General features: G+C 42.5%; 1 protein-coding gene across 1 annotated transcript in view; it reads left to right on the plus strand.

Annotated features, from left to right (window-relative positions):
* The window catches only part of LOC132386142 (reversion-inducing cysteine-rich protein with Kazal motifs-like), a gene marked incomplete at its 5' end in the record, with an annotated part of 45,572 nt that overhangs the window by 16,675 nt on the left and 9,769 nt on the right, over nucleotides 1-19,128 (plus strand). The window contains 4 exons of the mRNA XM_059958437.1: nucleotides 821-1,016; nucleotides 8,312-8,519; nucleotides 10,227-10,300; nucleotides 11,211-11,366. Coding sequence (XP_059814420.1) covers nucleotides 821-1,016; nucleotides 8,312-8,519; nucleotides 10,227-10,300; nucleotides 11,211-11,366 — 634 coding nt within the window. The remainder of the gene's footprint in view (nucleotides 1-820; nucleotides 1,017-8,311; nucleotides 8,520-10,226; nucleotides 10,301-11,210; nucleotides 11,367-19,128) is intronic.

A 19,128-nucleotide genomic window follows, 5' to 3' on the forward strand; every position in this document is an offset into this window, starting at 1 on the left:
CAGACTCACTGGCCTATAATTTCCTGGTTTATGTTTAGAGCCTTTCTTAAACAGTGGAAGAATATTGGCTATTCTCCAATCCACAAGTACCTCTCTTGTCGCTAAGGATGATTGAAATATCTTTGCTAAGGCCACAGCAATTTCTGCATTGGCCTCCTGTAGGTCCCGAGAGAACGCCTTGTCAGGCCCTGGGGATTTATTCACCCTGATTTGCCTCAGGACAGCAAACACCTCCTCCTCTGTAATCTGTACAGGGTCCATGAAGTTGGTGCTGCTTTGCCTCACTTCTATAGACTCTGTGTCCATCTCCTGAGCAAATATAGAAGCAAAAAAATTAATTTCAAATCTGTCCCATCTGTTTTGGTTCCACACATGGATTACCATTCTGGTCTTCCAGAGGACCAATTTTATCCCTTGCAATCCTTTTGAACTTAGCATATGTCTAGAATCCCTTAGGATTTTCCTTCACATTGCCTGCTAGAGAAACCTCGTGCCTCGAGCCTTCCTGATACACACCATGATAATGTAGCGGTTAGCTCTGTGCTAATACAGTTCTTGGTGTTAGAGTTAGGACTTCATTTCCAATATCATCTGCAAGGAGTCCTTAAATCCAACCCATGGAATGCGTGGGATTTCTCCAGGTTTACTGCCACAGTCGAAAGACGTGCTGGTTGTTAGGTTATTGTAGGTCGTCCTGTGATTCGGCTAGGATTCAATAGTGGGTTGCTGGGGGGTGCAGCTTGAAGGGTCAGAAGGACCTATTCTGCGCTGCATCTCAATCAGTCAATTAATTAATTAATAGAGTATTTTGTTTTCAAAGGTGTATTCCAAAGCCAAAAGTTTGTCTGACCAGCATTGACCTGTTTGAATGTGACCAGTACGAGTGTATCTCAAAATCAGTGAACTGTGAACTGCTTCCTGTTGAACCGGTTTGTGATACAGAAAATACAGAGCACTCCAATCGATGTGCCTTGTACCAAAGATCCAAATCTTTGTCCTATATGGGCCCATGCCAGGTATGAACACACACATTTCACATTCTACAAATATATACTGTTACTAGAACTGTGAACTTGAAGACTAATTCTGTATTGTTTCTTACTGTGACTGGGGACTGGTGGGATTTTGGAGAACTAATTATTTGGATTTATTGTAGAGTAATACACACAGAATACTGGAGGAACTCAGCAGGTCAGACAGCATCCATGAAAGGAATAAACAGTTGACCTTTCAGGCCAAGACCTTCATCTCCCATCTATCAACTCCAGCTTCTTACTTCATCCTCTCTGCCCCAGTTAGCCAACTGGCCTCACCTATCAGCTGGAACTTGTACATAAGAACATAAGAGATAGGAGCAGGAGTAGGCCAATCGGCCCCTCAAGCCTGATTCAACAAGATCATGGCTGATCCAATCTTAACTCTAGTTTTCACCAAATCCCACAAGGCAACAGTGCCAACCAACAGGGCACCATGCCGTCCATTTTATTTTATTATTCATCCCGCCGAAACCCATGTGATCACCTGGGGAAAAGAAAAACGATTTGCCAATTGGGGAGAAAAAAATCTGGAAAATTCCTCTCTGACCCATCCAGGCTATTGAAAACTGGCCCAGGAGATCACATGGCTGATCTAAACCTAGCCTCATGTCCACTTAACTGTTTGCTCACCGTATCCCCTAATGCCATTTTTATCCAGGAAAATGTCTATCTCCGTTTTGAATTTATTGAGTGTAGTAGCTTCCACAGCTCTCTGGGGCAGTAAATTCCACAGCCCCACTACCCTCTGAGTGAAGAAATTTCTCCTCATCTCAGTCCTGGAATGACATCCCCTTATTTTAAGATTATGCCCCCTAGTCCTAATTTCACCCATCATTGGGAACATTCTCCCCGCATCCACCCGATCAAGCCCCTTCACAATCTTATATGTTTCAATAAGATCACCTCTCATTCTTCGGAACTCCAATGAGTAGAGTCCCAATCTACTCAACCTCTCATCATACATCAACCCACCCATCCCCGGAATTAACCTCTGCACTGCCTCGAGAGCCAATATGTCCTTCCTTAAATATGTACACCTCCCTCTCGCTCCATCTTCTTATTCTGGCTTTCCTTTCCAGTACTGATGAAGGATCTTGGCAGTTTACTCCTCTCCGTAGATGCTGTCTTTGTTCATCTTGTTCAGCATTTCCAGCACTTGTAGGATTTCATGTGTTTATTATTCCCCTTTTTGTCTCTTTAGATCAGGGGCTCCCAATCTATTTTATGCCATGAACCAATACCATTAAGCAAGGGGTCCATGGAGCACAAGTTGGGAACTTTAGATGGTAATTCTGTCTCACTCATCATAAATTAACAGAAACCTTCAAAACCTAGCATCTCTCTTCTTATTCTAAACTAGACCATCTCTCACACCCCTCCCCCAAATGTCCTATTATAGTTATCTGCATGAACTGAGCTCAGCAATTCCTGCAAGGTCTGTTTCCACCACACCTCGTGTGCTTATTGCTTTGCACACAATGATCCTGAGACTCCCTGTGCTGGGATTACTTGTTTCAGAAGATTTTCAAAAATGGCATCTCACATACTTATAGAAGCCTTGTCACAAAAAGTAATTTCAAGTCTGAACATCACCATAATTATTCCCATTCTGAGGTGTTGATCAATGGCCTCCTCTTGTGCCAAGATGAGGCCATCTTCAGGGTGGAGGAGTTACACCTTATATTCCATTTGGCTGGTCTCTAACCTGATGGCATGAATATCGATTTCTCCTTCCAGTTAGCTAATATCTTCCCTCCCCCCCCCCCACCCCACTTCCTCTATTCCCCACTCTGACCTTTAACTTCTTTCTCATCTGCCTATTACTTCCCCCTGGGTCCTCTCCATCCTTTTCTCCTATGTTCCACTCTCCCCTCCCATCAGATTCTTTCTTCTCCAGCCCTTGACCTTTCCCACCCAGCTGGCTTCACCAATCACCTTCCTACCCCTCCCCCACCCTTTTTATTCTGGCCGGAAGCATCAACAGCCTGTTCATTGCCATAGATGCTGCCTAACTTTCTGAGTTCCTCTGGCATTTTGTATGTGTTGCTTTGGATTTCCAGCATTTGCAGACTTTCTTGGGTTTACCATAATTTATTTACTTAGTATTACGTTCTGTTACTTAACTTGTCTAGAACATTAAATATTATAGCACAATTTACTAGGAGATTTACTAGAATATTACCTGGGTTTCAGTGCCTAAGTTACAGAGAAAGGTTGAACAAGTTAGGTCTTTATTCTTTGGAGTGTAGAAGGTTGAGAGGGGACTTCATAGAGGTATTTAAAATTATGAGGGGGATAGATAGAGTCGTCGTGGATAGGCTTTTTCCATTGAGAGTAGGGGAGATTCAAACAAGAGGACATGAGTTGAGAGTTAAGGGGCAAAAGTTTAGGGGTAACACGAGGGGGAACTTCTTTACTCAGAGTGGTGGCTGTGTGGAATGAGCTTCCAGTAGAAGTGGTAGAGGCAGGTTCGATTTTGTCATTTAAAAAAAATTGGATAGGTATATGGTCAGGAAAGGAATGGAGGGTTATGGGCTGAGTGCGGGTAGGTGGGACTAGGTGAGATTAAGGGTTCGGCACGGACTAGAAGGTCCGAGATGGCCTGTTTCCATACTGTAATTGTTATATGGTTATATAGTTAATAACTGTCCCTTCAGCCCACAATGTTGTGCCAACCCTTTAACCTACTCCGCAATTAATCAAAGCCTTCCCTCCTATGTAGCTCTCTATTTTTCTATCATCTATGTGCCTTTCTAGGAGTCTGCTAAATCTCTGTAATGTATCTGCTTCTACCACCACCCCAGTAGTGTATTCCACATACCACAACCACCACTCTCTGTCTAATAAAGCATTCCTCTGACGTTCACCCTCTGCTTTCCTCCAATCACCATAAAATTATGCCCGCTCACATTAGCCATTTCCAACCTGGGAAGAAGTTTCTGGCTGTCCGCTCAATCTGTGCCTCTTATCATCATATCTTCTCCTCCTCCACTCCCGAGAGAAAAGCCCTAGCTCGCTCGACATCATAAGACATGCAAAGAAAATTAATATTTTCATTTGGAAGGGTCTATTTTGCTTAACTGCAGTCAATGGAATAATGTGAAACTGCAGTGGAACTCAGTTGAAATGATGTGTATGTGAATAAAGGGGGCCGAATCTGCTTGGCTGCCTGTTCGACAGGGGTCAGTATTTTCATATGATATGTCCATGATTTGGATTGAATTGAAGGTTTTGTAGCCAAGTTTGCAGACATTACGAAGATGGATGGAGGGGCATGGTGTGTGCAGAAGGACTTGGTTAGATTGAGAGAATGGGTAAAGAAGTGATGGACTATCATGTCGGGAAATGTATGGTCATGCACTTTTGGTAGAAGGAAGAAAGGAATATTTTCTAAACGGGAGAAAACTCAAAAGTCAGAGGGACTTAGGGGTCTTCATACAGGATTCCCTAAAGATTAATTTACAGGCCGAGTTAGTGGTGAGGAAGGCAAGTGCAATGTTAGCATTTATTTTACAGGACTAGAATATAACAGCAAGGTGTAATGCTGAGACTTTGTGAGACCACAGTATGATGAACAGATTTGGGCCCTTATCTAAGAAAAAACTGTTGGCATTGGAAGATCCGGAAGTATGATTCTAGGTATGTAAGAGTTAACATATGAGGAGCATTTGATAGCTCTGGGCCTATACTTGTTGAAATTTAGAAGAATGTGGTGGGGGACAGATCTCATTGAAGCTTATTGAATATTGAAAGGCCTCGATAAAGTGAATGTTTCCCAGGACCAGAGTGCCCAACCTCAGAATAGAGGGATGTTCATTTAAAACAGTGATGGGGAGGAACTGCTTTTGCCCAGAGGGTGATGAATCTGTGAAATTCATTGCTACAGAGAGCTGTGGAGGCCAAGTGGTGGAGTATATTTAAAGCGGAGGTTGATAGGTTCTTGATTAATAAAGGTGTCAAAGGTTATAGGAAGAGGCAGGAGAATGGGTTTGAGAAGGAGAGTAAATCAGCCATGATGGAATCATGCTGGCTGAATGGCCTAATTCTGCTCCCATGTCCTGCGGTCCTTATGGTATTTGAGGGAGAAAGTGCAGGGCGAGTTTTTCACCAGAGTGGTAGGTGGTACCTTGGGACTGCTGCAAGCAGATATGATAGTGGCATCTAGGAGGCTGTTTGACAAGCACGTAAATATGGAGAGAATACAAAAGAAGAAAATTTAGTTTAGTTTGGCATCATGTTCGCTGCAGACATCTTGGGCCCAAGTGCTTCCTCCTGTGCTGTACTGTTGTATGCTCTAAGTAAAAAGATGTATATCTTAATACATCTGTCCATTTGTCCTTATCTTTTCAAATCCATCTTTCTCTATCTTTGTTTCTTTACATGATGAAGTTTTGCATTCTGCTTTGCTCCATATTTTAGCCTTGTGCTATTCATTCAATACTCATTCAGCCGACTTGATTAAAGGTTTAACACACACAAGATGCTGGAGGAACTCAGCAGGCCAGGCAGAAATAGAGTAAACATTGATTGCTTATTCATTTCCATAGATGCTGCCTAGCTGAGTTCCTCCAGTGTTTTGCGTGTGTTGCTTTGGATTTCCAGCAGCTGCAGATTTTATTTCTTTTAAATTGTTTGATCAGTTAGATTGTGGATGCCCTGTAGGGGGCAGTATGTCACTAGAGAGGTTTAATACTGAGCCTGTTCTCTGGAGTTTAGAGGAATGGGAGGAAATTTCATTGAAACAGACAACATTATTAAAGATCATGGGAAGGCTACATAGACAGAACTTAAGTGTTTGAAATTCTTTTTCTTGGATGTCTGAAGGTCTCATCAGTGATACCTGAACGTAGCACAGAACAGACCTGTTAGCCCACAGTGTTATGCCAACCTTTCCTAGGATCACAAACAGGAAAATCTGCAGGTGCTGGAAATCCAACCAACACATACAAAATGCTGGAGGAACTCAGCAGGCCAGGCAGCACCAATGGAAAAGAATGGTATCAACTTTATTCGCCATATATATTTACAGGTATTAGGAATTTGCATATCAGGGCTTGACATTCAACAATTATAAAGATTTATAAAAATATTAAATTTAGAAGTTAAAGTACAGATATAGAATTAAATGATCATAAGTACAATATGAAAAGCATTATCCTCCTTCCCCCTCCCCACCTTCTTATTCTGGCATTTTCCTCCTTCCTTTCTTGTCTGAGCCCAAAACATCAACTGTTTATTAATTTCCATAGATGCTGCCAACCTGCTGAGTTCTTCCAGCATTTTGGTCCATTACAAAAAGTGGTTTAAAGTGTTTGCAGTGCAGTGACGGGGGTAATAAAGAGAGGGGTGGGGGCAGGTAACTAAACCGATTGATGAGATTAAGTGCCTGGGAAGGAACTAACAACTTGGTGTGGTTTTCTTTTGTGTTTTAATAGCCTTTTAACTAAAATCAATTTAACCCTTCCCTCCCATGAAGCCCTCTATTTTTCTTTTGTTCAGAAACATTAACGGGGATGAAGGAACTTCAGGATATTTTACTAGTGAAGTGATTAAAGTGAACAGGAAGCCATGGAAAAGCATGCCAAATAGCATACTCTTATTTTTTATGATTTAAACACTTCCAGTACCCAATCCATAAAATATCAGGAAAATGAAGCACACAAGTTTCACTAAACGTGGGTTCCTTTCATTGGTCAGTTCAGCCAGTGTTTCATCAGTTGTGTTAACTCAATGAATTCACTTAAAGTGAATCAGAATCAGATTTAATATCACCAGCATATGTTATGATATTTGTTGGAACTTAAGAAATAGGAGCAGGAGTAGGCCATCCGGCCCATCCAGCCTACCCCGCCATTCAATAAGATCATGGCTGATCTGTCCGTAAACTCAGCTCCATCTACCTGCCTTTCCCCCATAACCCTTAATTCCCTTATTATGTAAAACCCTATCTAACTGTATCTTAAATATATTTACTGAGGAAGCCTCAATTGCTTCCTTGGCCAGAGAATTCCACAGATTCACCACTGTCTGGGAAAAACAGTTTCTCCTCATTTCCATCCTAAATCTCCTCCCCTGAATCTTGAGGCAATGTCCCCTAGTTCTAGTCTCACCTACCAATGGAAACAACTTTCCTACTTCTATCTCATCTATCCCTTTCAAAATTTTGTATGTTTTCTATAAGATCCCCTCTCGTTCTTCTGAATTCCAGAGAGTACAATCCCAGGCGACTCAATCTCTCCTCATAGGTTAACCCCTTCATCCCTGGAATCAACCTGGTGAACCTCCTGTGCACTGCCTCCAAAGCCAGTATATCCTTCCTCAAATACGGAGGCCAGATCTGCACACGGTACTCCAGGTGCGGCCTCACCAGTACCCTGTATAGTTGCAGCATTACCTCCCTGCTCTTAAATCCAATCCTTGTAGCAATGAATGCCAACATTTGGTTTGCCTTAATAATCTGTTTCACCTGCAAGCCAACTTTGTGCCAGCAGTACAATGAAGTACATGGTAAATAAATACAGAGGAAAAAACCTGAGTTACACAAAGTATGTATATGTCTGTTAAATAGTTAAATTAAAAAAAAGTGCAGAAAAACAAATAAATAGTGAGGTAGTGTTCATGGGTTCAGTGTCCCTTCGGAAATCAGATGGCAGAGGTGAAAGAACTGTTGCTGAATTGCTGAGTGTGTGCCTTTAGGCTTCTGTACGTCCTTGCTGATAGTAACAGTGTAAAGTCTGCATATCCTGGTTGTGGGGGGGGGGGGTCACCTTCCTCAGGCAGCACTCCTTGAAGATATCTTGGATACTATAGAGGCTAACACACATGGTCCAACTGACTAATTTTACAAGTATTTCCAATTTACTTCAATCTCGTGCCGTTGCACGCCCCCCCCCCCCCCCCCCAATACCAGATGGTGATGTAGCTAATCAGAATGCTCTCCACGGTACATTTGTAAAAGTTTTTGAGTGGTTTAGTTGACAAACCAAATCTCCTCACACTTTCTAATGAAATATAGCTGCTGTCTTGCTGCATCGATATGTTGCAACCAGATTAGTTCGTCAGAGATATTGACACCCAGGAACTTGAAATTGCTCACTCTCTCCACTTCTGATATCTCTATGAGGATTGGATTTTGTTCCCTTACCCTTCCTGAAGTCCACAGTCATCTCTTTGGTCTTGCTGACGTTGAGTGCGAGGTTGTTGCTGAGACAATCTAACAGCATATATCAAATAAATAATGCACTGAGACTTCTGGTTTTGTATTTTCTTGGAAGGATATGTGCGGAAAGCAACCAGTTTGTGGCCACAACGGTGAGACCTATGATAACGTGTGTGCTGCCTACTCGGATCGTGTGGCAGTGGACTATATCGGACCTTGCCAAGCTGTGGGCATTCGTCCCGAATATAATTCTCACCCCGAGTGCTCAAATGTTATCTGTTCACCACTGCCGAGCAATGGATGCAAGCCCGTCACTCCACCTGGTATGGGGACAAAGTCTTTTCTGACAACTGTTAATCTGATTTTGGGTTTTTTTTGTTTAAATCTGCTGACCGTGTTCTTTTGCTCAAACTCAGCTGGTTTATTTTACATAGTTAATTTGTAATGCTTGCTTAAAGGATTCCCCACAAGTGGAACACACAGAGAGAAACCATGACAGCACAATCACACGCTGAGTCTAAGTCTGGGGCTGGTTGTTTTTCTTTTTTGAATATTCTCCCCCCCCCCCCCCCCAACCTCTCCATCATCAGAAATTCTTTAATATGATAAAAGATCTGGTGCTTTCCCGGTTATATGACGAATAAACACTTCTCGGTTTTCTAGCCAGGTGCAGGTATTGATTACAACTGATGTTTCGATGACAGACTCTACCATCTTCATCAGGAATGATGCCTGGGTATGTCTAGTCCTGTGGTATTTATATCCCTATAGTCCTTCTCTCCTGATTGATTAGTCCTCATCTAATCAGGTTTCTGCTCTCCCACCTTGTTTATAATCGAATTCCAGTTCTTTCTTGAGCGAAACATTTGAATATCGGTCACATGAGACGCACGGTGGAAACCCATGTCAAGGAGCACAGGAGGTGTATCTATTTGAATTACGCGGAGAAATTGGCGGTAGCAGAACATTGCATTCACAATGACCATAGGAATGACTTTGATGGCATAAAATTACTGTTTCTCACCAATGGCTTTTGGAACCGCCTGGTAAAGGAAGCCATTGAAATAAAACTAGAGAAAAAGTATTTTAACAAAGATGAAGGTGTCACTCTAAGTAAGAACTGGAATGTGATTATAAACAATGTGGGAGAGTGGAGGCCTGATTGAATGAGGACTAACCAATCAGGACGGATGGACTACGGGGTTATAAATTCCACCAGACTAGAGATGCCCAGTTATCATCCTTATGAAGATGACAGAGTTTGTCATCAAAATGTCAGTTATAATCAACACCTGTACCTGGCTGGAAGCCCAAGAAGAGTTTATTAGTACTTAATATTTGAACGTGAACTTATGAGACTATAAGTTCAAAGTAAATTTATTATCGAAGTGCATAAGTGTCACCATATACAACCCTGAGATTCATTTTCTTGTCGACATACTCAACAAATCTATAGAATGCTAACCATACTAGAATCAATGAAAGATTGCCCAACTAGGATATTCAGCCAGAATGCAGAAGACGCCAAACTGTGCAAATACAAAAAGAAGAAATAATAATAAATAAATAAGCAATAAATATCAACAACATGAGATGAAGAGTCCTTGAAAGTGAGAACATTGGTTGTGGAGAAAATTCAATAATGGGGTATAATGATGAGACTACAAGACACAGGAGCAGAATTAGGCCATTTTTGACCCATCGAGTCTGCTCTGCCATTCTAACATTGCCCCTCTCAACCCCCATTCTCTTGCTTTCTCCCCATTATCTTTGACCGTTCTGACTAATCAAAAACCTATTAACCTCCGCTTTAAATGTACCCAATGACTTGGCCTCCACAGCCATCTATAGCAGTGAATTCCATAGGTTCACCACCCTCTGGCTGAAGAAATTTATGCAAGTGAATCACTTCTATTCACTTCAGTAATCCTTTAAACAGTTTACCATAAAAGCTGAACACAAGGCTGCATTAAAATATATTACTTGCATAACACTGGTCCATGGGTGTAATGCTTGTCTGTGCGATTTAGGTGCCTGCTGTCCATTATGTGCTGGAATGCTGCGGGTGTTATGGAGCAAGGACCAATTGGACAGCCTTGCCAAGGTAAGTCCCAAATACAGGGTCAAAACAAATAGCTTTTGTATAATTTGGAATAAAATTAGCTAAGTGCTTACCTTTAATACAATTAATTTCAGACGTGACTGTTTAGGAGAAACACTTCAATTATTTTCTGACCTAACTCTAAATCCCACTACACCACCGGCATTTAGGGCAGTAAATAAGGTCCTCCATCTCTGTCTGTCCTTGGCCACCCAGATGTAGAAAGATTATTCATTGCTGTTTCTGTAACATTTTTGTTTTACCAGTCAGGGTTGTTAACCCTGAGCTAAACCCCCGATGGACCTCTCTTAGTCTGGTCTCTGCTGTTTGGCATGGGTGACCCTACCAAGAGCCAAAGCACAAAGCCCTGACTCCAGCCAGTGTAGCTGTCTGGGTCACAGAGGCACGCAAACCTCCAAACCAGGACAAGGAGCAACTGAGACAGAATATAGTTTTATTACTTTTTCTTCAGATGCACATCCTTGGCTGTGTTAATTGTTGGTACAAATGACTTATTTTACTGTATGACATAAATCTGAATCTTTATTCTTAAAGGTTTTGAGATTGGCTGATGTATCCAGAAATCCAAATGAATTTCCATTAACTTTATTCCCAAGGAACGTATTGAGTGGAAAAATAAGCCCCTTCACAATTTTTGGGCAAATAATTTTTGGAATAGACTAAATCCGTTTTCAGTAACTCAGAAACCTGAAACTCAGGTTTCAGTTTTGGCTGTTGCTCGGGCCATAGTTGAAAATTTCTGGATGATAATAGGACATACACTCAGTGGCCAATTTATTACTTACATCTATACACCAGCTTGTTAATGCATACATCTAAGGATCATTGGAAATTTAATTTGCAATCTATTACGAGATTAATGGTCTTATTTGGCATTTCTTTGTCCTTGTAGTTAAATGGGGGAAGACCGGTTTCTGTACACGACATCCTTTACACGTTACGAATCCATGTATCGGTGCCTCAGTGTGATGTCTTTGGATACCTAAGTATAGAATCAGACCTTGTCATCCTCATCATTCCAGTTGACCAGGGTCCCACAACGCTACAGGTATGTTTCAAACACTGCCGTTCATTTTTGGGCTGACAGAGAAATGCAGAGGAAAATGTTTTAAAGTGAAATCAGTTGCATTTGACATTCACCTATATACAATCAAATGACTTGCATATGATGCACATTCTTTGTCACACCTTTCTTACGAAAGTGCACAGAGTGATGGATGCATGAAATACTCTTTCTGGGGTGGTGGTAGAGGCAGATCCATTAGGGACTTTTAAGGAACTCTTAGGCATATCAATGGTAGAAAAATGGAAGGTTTTGCTAGAAGGTCACATTAGATTGGTATGAGAGTAGGTTAAAAAGTCAACACAATATCATGGGCTGAAGGGCCTATATTGTGCTGTAGTGTTCAATATTTTAAGTGTCACACCCAGGAATGTAGGACAACCTGACCTTTTGTCTGCTCTTCCATTGTTATCTGCATTGTTATTCTATAGCCATACGACCATTATTTGGTTGAAATTACTGCCTACCTGTCAGTTACCAATCAAATATTTGATTGACAGTATGTAAGTGAACTAAAAACTATTTGTTGAAACTGGGATGAATATTGGGCAACTGACCAAAACAAGGTCAAAGCACAGAGTGTTAAGGAAGCTTTTGTAGATGTGGAGACATCCTGGTGCATGGATGGTCTCTGCCACAGATCACAGAGCGGGACTCTGCAGTGTAATTCATATAATTCAGTTGTTGAAGAGGATCTGTGGGTTACAGGAGATTATCAAAGCCATCAAGGGGTTTCTGAACTTGGATGAACATTTTAAAATGGTTTTGTTAAAGGATTGACAGCAAATGAATGTCGATCAAGACACCAGTAATGGTTTGATCAATCATGACCATGATTGTTCTTGGCAAATGTTTCTACAGAAGTGGTTTGCTATTGCCGCCTTCTGGACAGTGTCTCTACAAGATGGATGACCTCAGCCATTATTAATACTCTTCAGAGGTTGTCTGCTTGGCATCAGTGGTCGCATAACCAGGACTTGTGATATGCACAGGCTGCTCATACGACCGTCCACCACCTGCTCCCATGGCTTCACATGACCCTGAATGGGGTGGTCTAAGCAGGTGCTACACCTTGCTGAAGGGTGACCTACAGGCTAGTGGAGGGAAGGAGTGCCTTATACCTTCTTTGGTAGAGACGTATCTCTACCCGCCACTGGTGGAGACCGGTGATTTTGCAAATATTTCAGAGGATTGGAGGGGACAGAGATTGCAAGTGATGGCTTCAGTTCTTCCATTATTTAGTTGGAGTATTTTTCCTACTTTTGCACTGGATGGTTGTCAGGCAATCTTTCTTTATTACTTATTTACTGCCTGCTACATCTGCTAGCATTTATTTGCTCCATCTCTGTCCTCGGCCATTGATCTTGCCGGTGTTCAGGGCTTCCTTCATCACTCCAGCACCCTCCTCTTGGTTTTTGCTACTATCAGCAATGCAAGTCCTGGGTGGAGACTCAGGAATACTGTCACACCATTGCATTTTCCATAACAATTTTATTGGACCAGGAGGAGGAGTATGCTTCATGATTAACAATGTTTGGTACAACCCCCAGAATGTGCATGCACTCAAATCCTTTTGTTCCCCAGACCTGGAATACCTGGTGCTGCCATGCAGACCCTACTGGCTGCCTAGGGAGTTCATGGCTGTTATCATCACTGCAGTGTACATTGCGCTGCAGGCTGATACTGACCTGGCTCTTAAGGGACCATCAGCACCCTGGAGACTGTACACCTAGAGGCCACTTTCATTGTTGCCAAAGACTTTTATAGAGCGACCCACACATCCTGGTGAGCACTCATGGAGATATGATACTTGACCACTGTTACACTCCCTTCCGCAACGCTTAAAAACCTCTCCTTCTCCCAGCTTTTGGAAAATCAGATAACTCTTTGAACCTGCTTTTTCCGACGTACAGGCAGAAGCTGAAACAACAAAAATTTCAAAGGTACATTTAATGTCAGAAATGTATAGAATATACATCCTGAAATGCTTTTTCTTTACAAACCTCCACGAAAACAGAGGAATGCCCCAAGGAATGAATGACAGTTAAATGTTAGAACCCCAAAGTCCCCCAGCTCTCCTCCCTCCTGCGTGTAAACAGCAGCAAGCAACAATTCCAGCACCAGCAAAAAAAAACATCGATACCCGCCACCGAACACTCAAGTGGTAATAAATTCCACAAATTTATCTCCCTCTGACAAAAGAAATATCTCCACATCTCTGTTTTGAGAGGGCACCCCTCTATACTGAGGCTGTGACTTCTTGTCATAGACTCCCACACCATGGAAAACATCCTTTCCACATCTGCTCTGTTGAGGCCTTTCAATATTTAAAAGGCTTCAATGAGATCTCCACACCCCCCCCCCCCCATTCTTCTAAATTCCAGCGATTACAGACCCAGAGCCATCAAACATTCCTTGTATGATAGCCCTTGTATGAACTTCCTTTGAGCTGTCTCCAATGTCTGCTCATCTTTTCTTAGATGTGGGGCCCAAAACTGTTCACAGTACTCAAGGTGAGGCCTCACCAGTGCCTTATAAAGCCTCAGCATCACATCCCTCATCATATTCCAGACCTCTTGAAATGAATGCTAACATTGCATTTGCCTTCCTCACCACCGACTCTACCTGCAAGTTAGCCTTTAGGGAATCCTGCATGAAGACTTCCAAGTCCCTTTGCATCTCAGATTTTTGATTTTCTCCATTTAAAAAAAGTCTGCACATTTATTTCTTCTACCGAAGTGCATGACCATGCATTTTCTAACATTGTATTTCCTTTGCCACTTCCTTGCCCATTCTCCTAAGCTGTCTAAGTCCTTCTGTGGCCTATCTGTTTTCTCAATGCTACCTGCCCCACTGCCAATCTTTGTATCGTCTGCAAACTTGGCAACAAAGCTATCTATTCCATCATCTAAATCATTGCTATAGAGCATAAAGAGAAGCGGTCCCAACACCAACCCCTGCAGAACACCATTAGTCACTCACAGCCAACCAGAAAACGATCTTTTTATTCCTACTTGCTGTATCCAACAAATCAGCCAATGCTCTATCCATTCCAGTAACTTTCCTATAATACCATGGGCTGTTAACTTGGTAAGTAGCCTCATGTGTGGCACGTTGTCAAAGGCCTTCTTAAAGTCCAAACATACAACATCCACTGAATCCCCCTTTTTAAAATCCTATTTGTAAACTCCTCAAAGAATTCCAATAGGTTTGTTTGGCAGGATTTTCCCTTAAAGAAACCACATCTTTGTCCCATCTTGCCCTGTGTCACCAAGTGCTGCATAACCTCATCCTTAATAATTGACTCCAACATCTTCCCAACTGCTGAGGTCAGGCCAACTAGGAAAGGCTTTCCTCCTTTCTTCGAGTGGAGTGATATTTGCAATTTTCCAGTCCTTTGGCACCATGCCAGAGTCCAACGATGTTCTCAAACAAGGACTTCAGTTACCTGTAATATACCCACCTAAAGATGCCTGAACCTTTCATGAATGACTGAAGTCAGTTCTAATTTTCAAGTTCAAGTTTATATGTTGTTCAACCATACATGAATACAGCCAAACAAATTAGTGTTCCTTTGGGACCGAAGTGCAAAACACATTACCAACAGTCCACAACACACTACAAATAGCACATAGCACAAATAGCGCATACAGTGCCTATAAAAAGGTATTCACCACCCCTTGGAAGTTTTCATGTTTTACAACATTGAATCACAGTGGATTTAATTGGGCTTTTGTGAAACTGATCAACAGAAAAAAACTCTTTCCTGTTAAAGTGAAAACAGGTCTCTACAAAGTGATCTAAATTAATTACAAATATAAAGCAAAATAATTTTGCACAAGTATTCAACCCTTTCAAATCAGTATTTGTGGATGCACCTTTGGCAGCAGTTATGGCCTTGAGCCTGTGTGGATAGGTCTCCATCGGCTTTGCATATCTGGTCACTGCAGTTTCTCCCAATTCTTCTTTACAAAACTGCTCAAGTTCTGTAAGATTGCATGGGGATCATGAGTGAACAGCCCTTTTCAAGTTCAGCCGGAAATTCTCTATTGGATCGAGGTCTGGACTCCGACTTGGCTGTTCCAGGACATTAACTTTGTTGTTTTTAAAGCCAGTCCTGCGCAGCTTTGTTTGGCTTTATGCTTGGGGTCATTGTTTTGCTGGAAAACAAATCTTCTCCACAGTTGCAATTCTCTTGCAGACTGCATCAGTATTTCCTTGTATTTTGCTACATTCATTTTACCCTCTATCTTCATAATCCTTTCAGGGTCTGCTGCAGTGAAGCACCCCCACAGCAAGATGCATGGTGTGTTTTTGATGATGTGTGCAAACATAGCGTTTAGTCTGATGGCCAAAAATGGCAGTAAACCAACATCCCAATAAAAACTTGGAAGATAACCACTCACACTGACAACCATCTCAGCACAATGGAACACAAGTCCAGGCAACAACAGAGTGACACAAAAAGTCCAATTTCATCACTATCGAGTGATTTGCTGATGGGATAGTCCTGCAGTACTTTATGTAATTCAGCAGTGGTTTGCATCATTAAAGAAAAGACATACAAGACAAACAAATGCACCTTTGATTGGACCCCGAGAGGCTGCAGCATCTGAGCATGCTGCAATCCTACAGGACGTCAATGATTGACTGCCTCTTTCTATAGTTACACGAGTCACGCAGTGATCGTTGTCCTTTCTTAGACCCTGAGTCTCAGATAAGACACTTTCAAACCACTTAGAGTCACAGTATCACAGAACACTACAGCACAGAAACAGGTCCTTCTGCCCATCAAGTACATGCCAAAATATTTTTCTGCCTGGACCTATTGACCTGCACCCGGACCATAGCCCTACATACCCCTCCAAACAATGTACCTATCCAGATTTCTCTTGCGCTGTAATCGAGCCCTCATCCACCGCTTCTGCTGGCAGCTCATTCCACATTCTCTCCATCCTCATGACGAAATTCTCCCTTATGTTCCCCTTAAACATTTCACCTTTCTCCCTTAAAACCATGACCTTCTAGTTCCAGTCTCATCCAACCTCAATTGAGAAAGTCTGCTTGCAGTTACCCTACCTATATCCCTCATAATTTTGTATACCTCTATCGTCTCCTCTCTTTCTCTTACACTCCAGGGAGTAACGTCCTAATGTACAGTACTGTGCAACAGTCTTAGGCACGTATATGTAGCTATGGTGCCTAAGACTTTGGCACAGTACTGTGTTTGTCACCATGGAATGGAGAATGAGTTTGTAAATCTGGTAGGAGTAAAGGACATTGGGAATAACAAGGGGAGAGCAGTGCGGCGGGAAGGGTGGCAGAGAAAGTGTGCCAAGGGTGGGAGGTGGCACGAGTGCAGACACACCCAGCCCTGAGACACCAGGCAAGGTAATTTGATTTCAAGCAATTGGCTTATTGATCATTACAGAATGTCTTTCTGCTTCCCATTCCAACACATCATTCTCTAAAAGTTCTGTCATCTCCAAAGGGATCCTACCACTAAATGTACCTTTACCTCCTCCCCTCCTCCATGCATTTGTCCCTTTAGGCACTTATCCCTATTAGCAGTCTATGTGCTACATCTGCCCATTCATTTCCTCCTTCACCTCCATTCAGGGGCCCAAACAGGCCTTCCAGGTGAGGCGACACTTCACCTGTGGATCTGCTGAGGTCAGCTAGTCTGTCCAGTGCACTCAATGTGGCCTGCTCTACATTGGTGAGACCCATCGTAACTTGGGGGACCACTTCATTGAGCGCCTCCACGCTATCCAACAATTTTCTTCTTGGGCATAATACAAAAGATGCAAAAGCAGTTCATTCCGATGAGAAGGAAGGATTCAAAGAGGGGGAAGGGGCCACAGTGGTTGACAAAGGAAGTCAGAGATTGTATAGCATTAAAGAAAAAGAAGTATGACAGGGCTAAGATGAGTGGGAATACAGATGATTGGGAAAGTTTTAAGGAACAGCAGATCTTAACTAAAAAAGCAATATGGAGAGAAAAAATCAGGTATGAGCTCAGTCTAGCCAGGAATATAAAAGGGGATAGCAAAAGCTTTTTTAGCTATGTGAAGAGAAAGAAGATAGTTAAGAACAATGTTGGCCCCTTGAAGAATGAATTGGGAGAAATAGTTATGGGAAACAGGGAAATGGCAACAGAAGTTAATGCGTACTTTAGATCTGTCTTCACCAGGGAGGACACAAGCAATCTCCCAGATGTATGGATGGGCCAGGGTCATAAGATATCAGAGGAATTGAGACAGATTGACATTAGGAAAGAAACTGTGATGAGTAGACTAGTAGGACTGAAGGCTAATAAATCCCCGGGTCCAGATGGTCTGCATCCGAGGGTTCTAAAAGAGGTGGCTCAGGAAATTGCGGATGCATTGGTAATCATTTTCCAATGTTCCTTAGATTCAGGATCAGTTCCTGGAGAGTGGCTAATGTTATCCCACTTTTCAAGAAGGGAGGGAAGGAGAAAACGGAGAACTATCGCCCTGTTAGCCTAACGTCAGTCGTGGGGAAGATGCTTGAGTCCATGATTAAGGACAAAATTGTGGCACATCTAGATGGCAGAAATAGGATTTACCAAGGGCAAATCATGCTTGACTAATCTGTTGGAGTTTTTTGAGGGTGTAACAAGGATGTTAGACAAGGGTAAGCCAGTGAATGTTGTGTACCTAGATTTTCAGAAGGCATTCGATAAGGTGCCACATAGGAGATTGGCGAGTAAAATCAGAGCTCATGGCATTGGGGGCAGGGTTTCAACATGGATAGAAAACTGGTTGGCAGATAGAAAGCAAAGGGTAGCAGTGAATGGGTGTTTCTCGGACTGGCTGGAGGTGACTAGTGGGGTACCACAGGGCTCTGTATTGGGACCACAGCTCTTTACGATTTATGTCAATGATTTAGATGAGGGCATTGAAAACTATATCAGCAAGTTTACTGACGATACTAAACTGGGTGGCAGTGTGACATGCGAAGAGGATGTTAGGAGAATACAGGGAGACTTGGATAGGCTGGGTGAGTGGGCAGATACTTGGCAGATGTCATTCAATGTGAATAAATGTGAAGTTATCCACTTTGGAAGCAGGAACAAGAGGGCAGAGTATTGTCTGAACGGTGTAGAGTTAGGTAAGGGAGAAATGCAAAGAGACCTAGGAGTCCTAGTTCACCAGTCAATGAAGGTGAATGAGCAAGTGCAACAGGCAGTGAAGAGGGCAAATGGAATGTTGGCCTTTGTTACAAGGGGAATTGAATACAAGAGCAAGGATGTCCTTTTGCATTTGTACAGGGCCCTGGTGAGACCACACCTGGAATATTGTGTACAGTTTTGGTCTCCAGGTTTAAGGAAGGACATTCTGGCAATTGAGGAAGTGCAGCGTAGATTCACTAGGTTGATTCCTGGGATGGCAGGGCTGTCTTGCGCAGAGAGATTGGAGAGATTGGGCTTGTACACGCTGGAATTGAGGAGATTGAGAGGGGATCTGATTGAAACGTTTAAGATAATTAAAGGATTTGATAGGATTGAGGCAGGAAATATGTTCCAGATGTTGGGAGAGGGCATGGATTGAGAATAAGAGGTCAGTTATTTAAAACAGAGTTGAGGAAGAGCTTCTTCTCCCAGAGAGTTGTGGAGGTGTGGAATGCACTGCCTTGGAAGACGGTGGAGGCCAATTCTCTGGATGATTTCAAGAAGGAGCTAGATAGATATCTGATGGATAGGGGAATCAAGGGATATGGGGAC

The sequence above is a fragment of the Hypanus sabinus genome, unplaced genomic scaffold (assembly GCF_030144855.1).
Source record: "Hypanus sabinus isolate sHypSab1 unplaced genomic scaffold, sHypSab1.hap1 scaffold_1029, whole genome shotgun sequence".
Taxonomy (NCBI): Eukaryota; Metazoa; Chordata; class Chondrichthyes; order Myliobatiformes; family Dasyatidae; genus Hypanus; species Hypanus sabinus.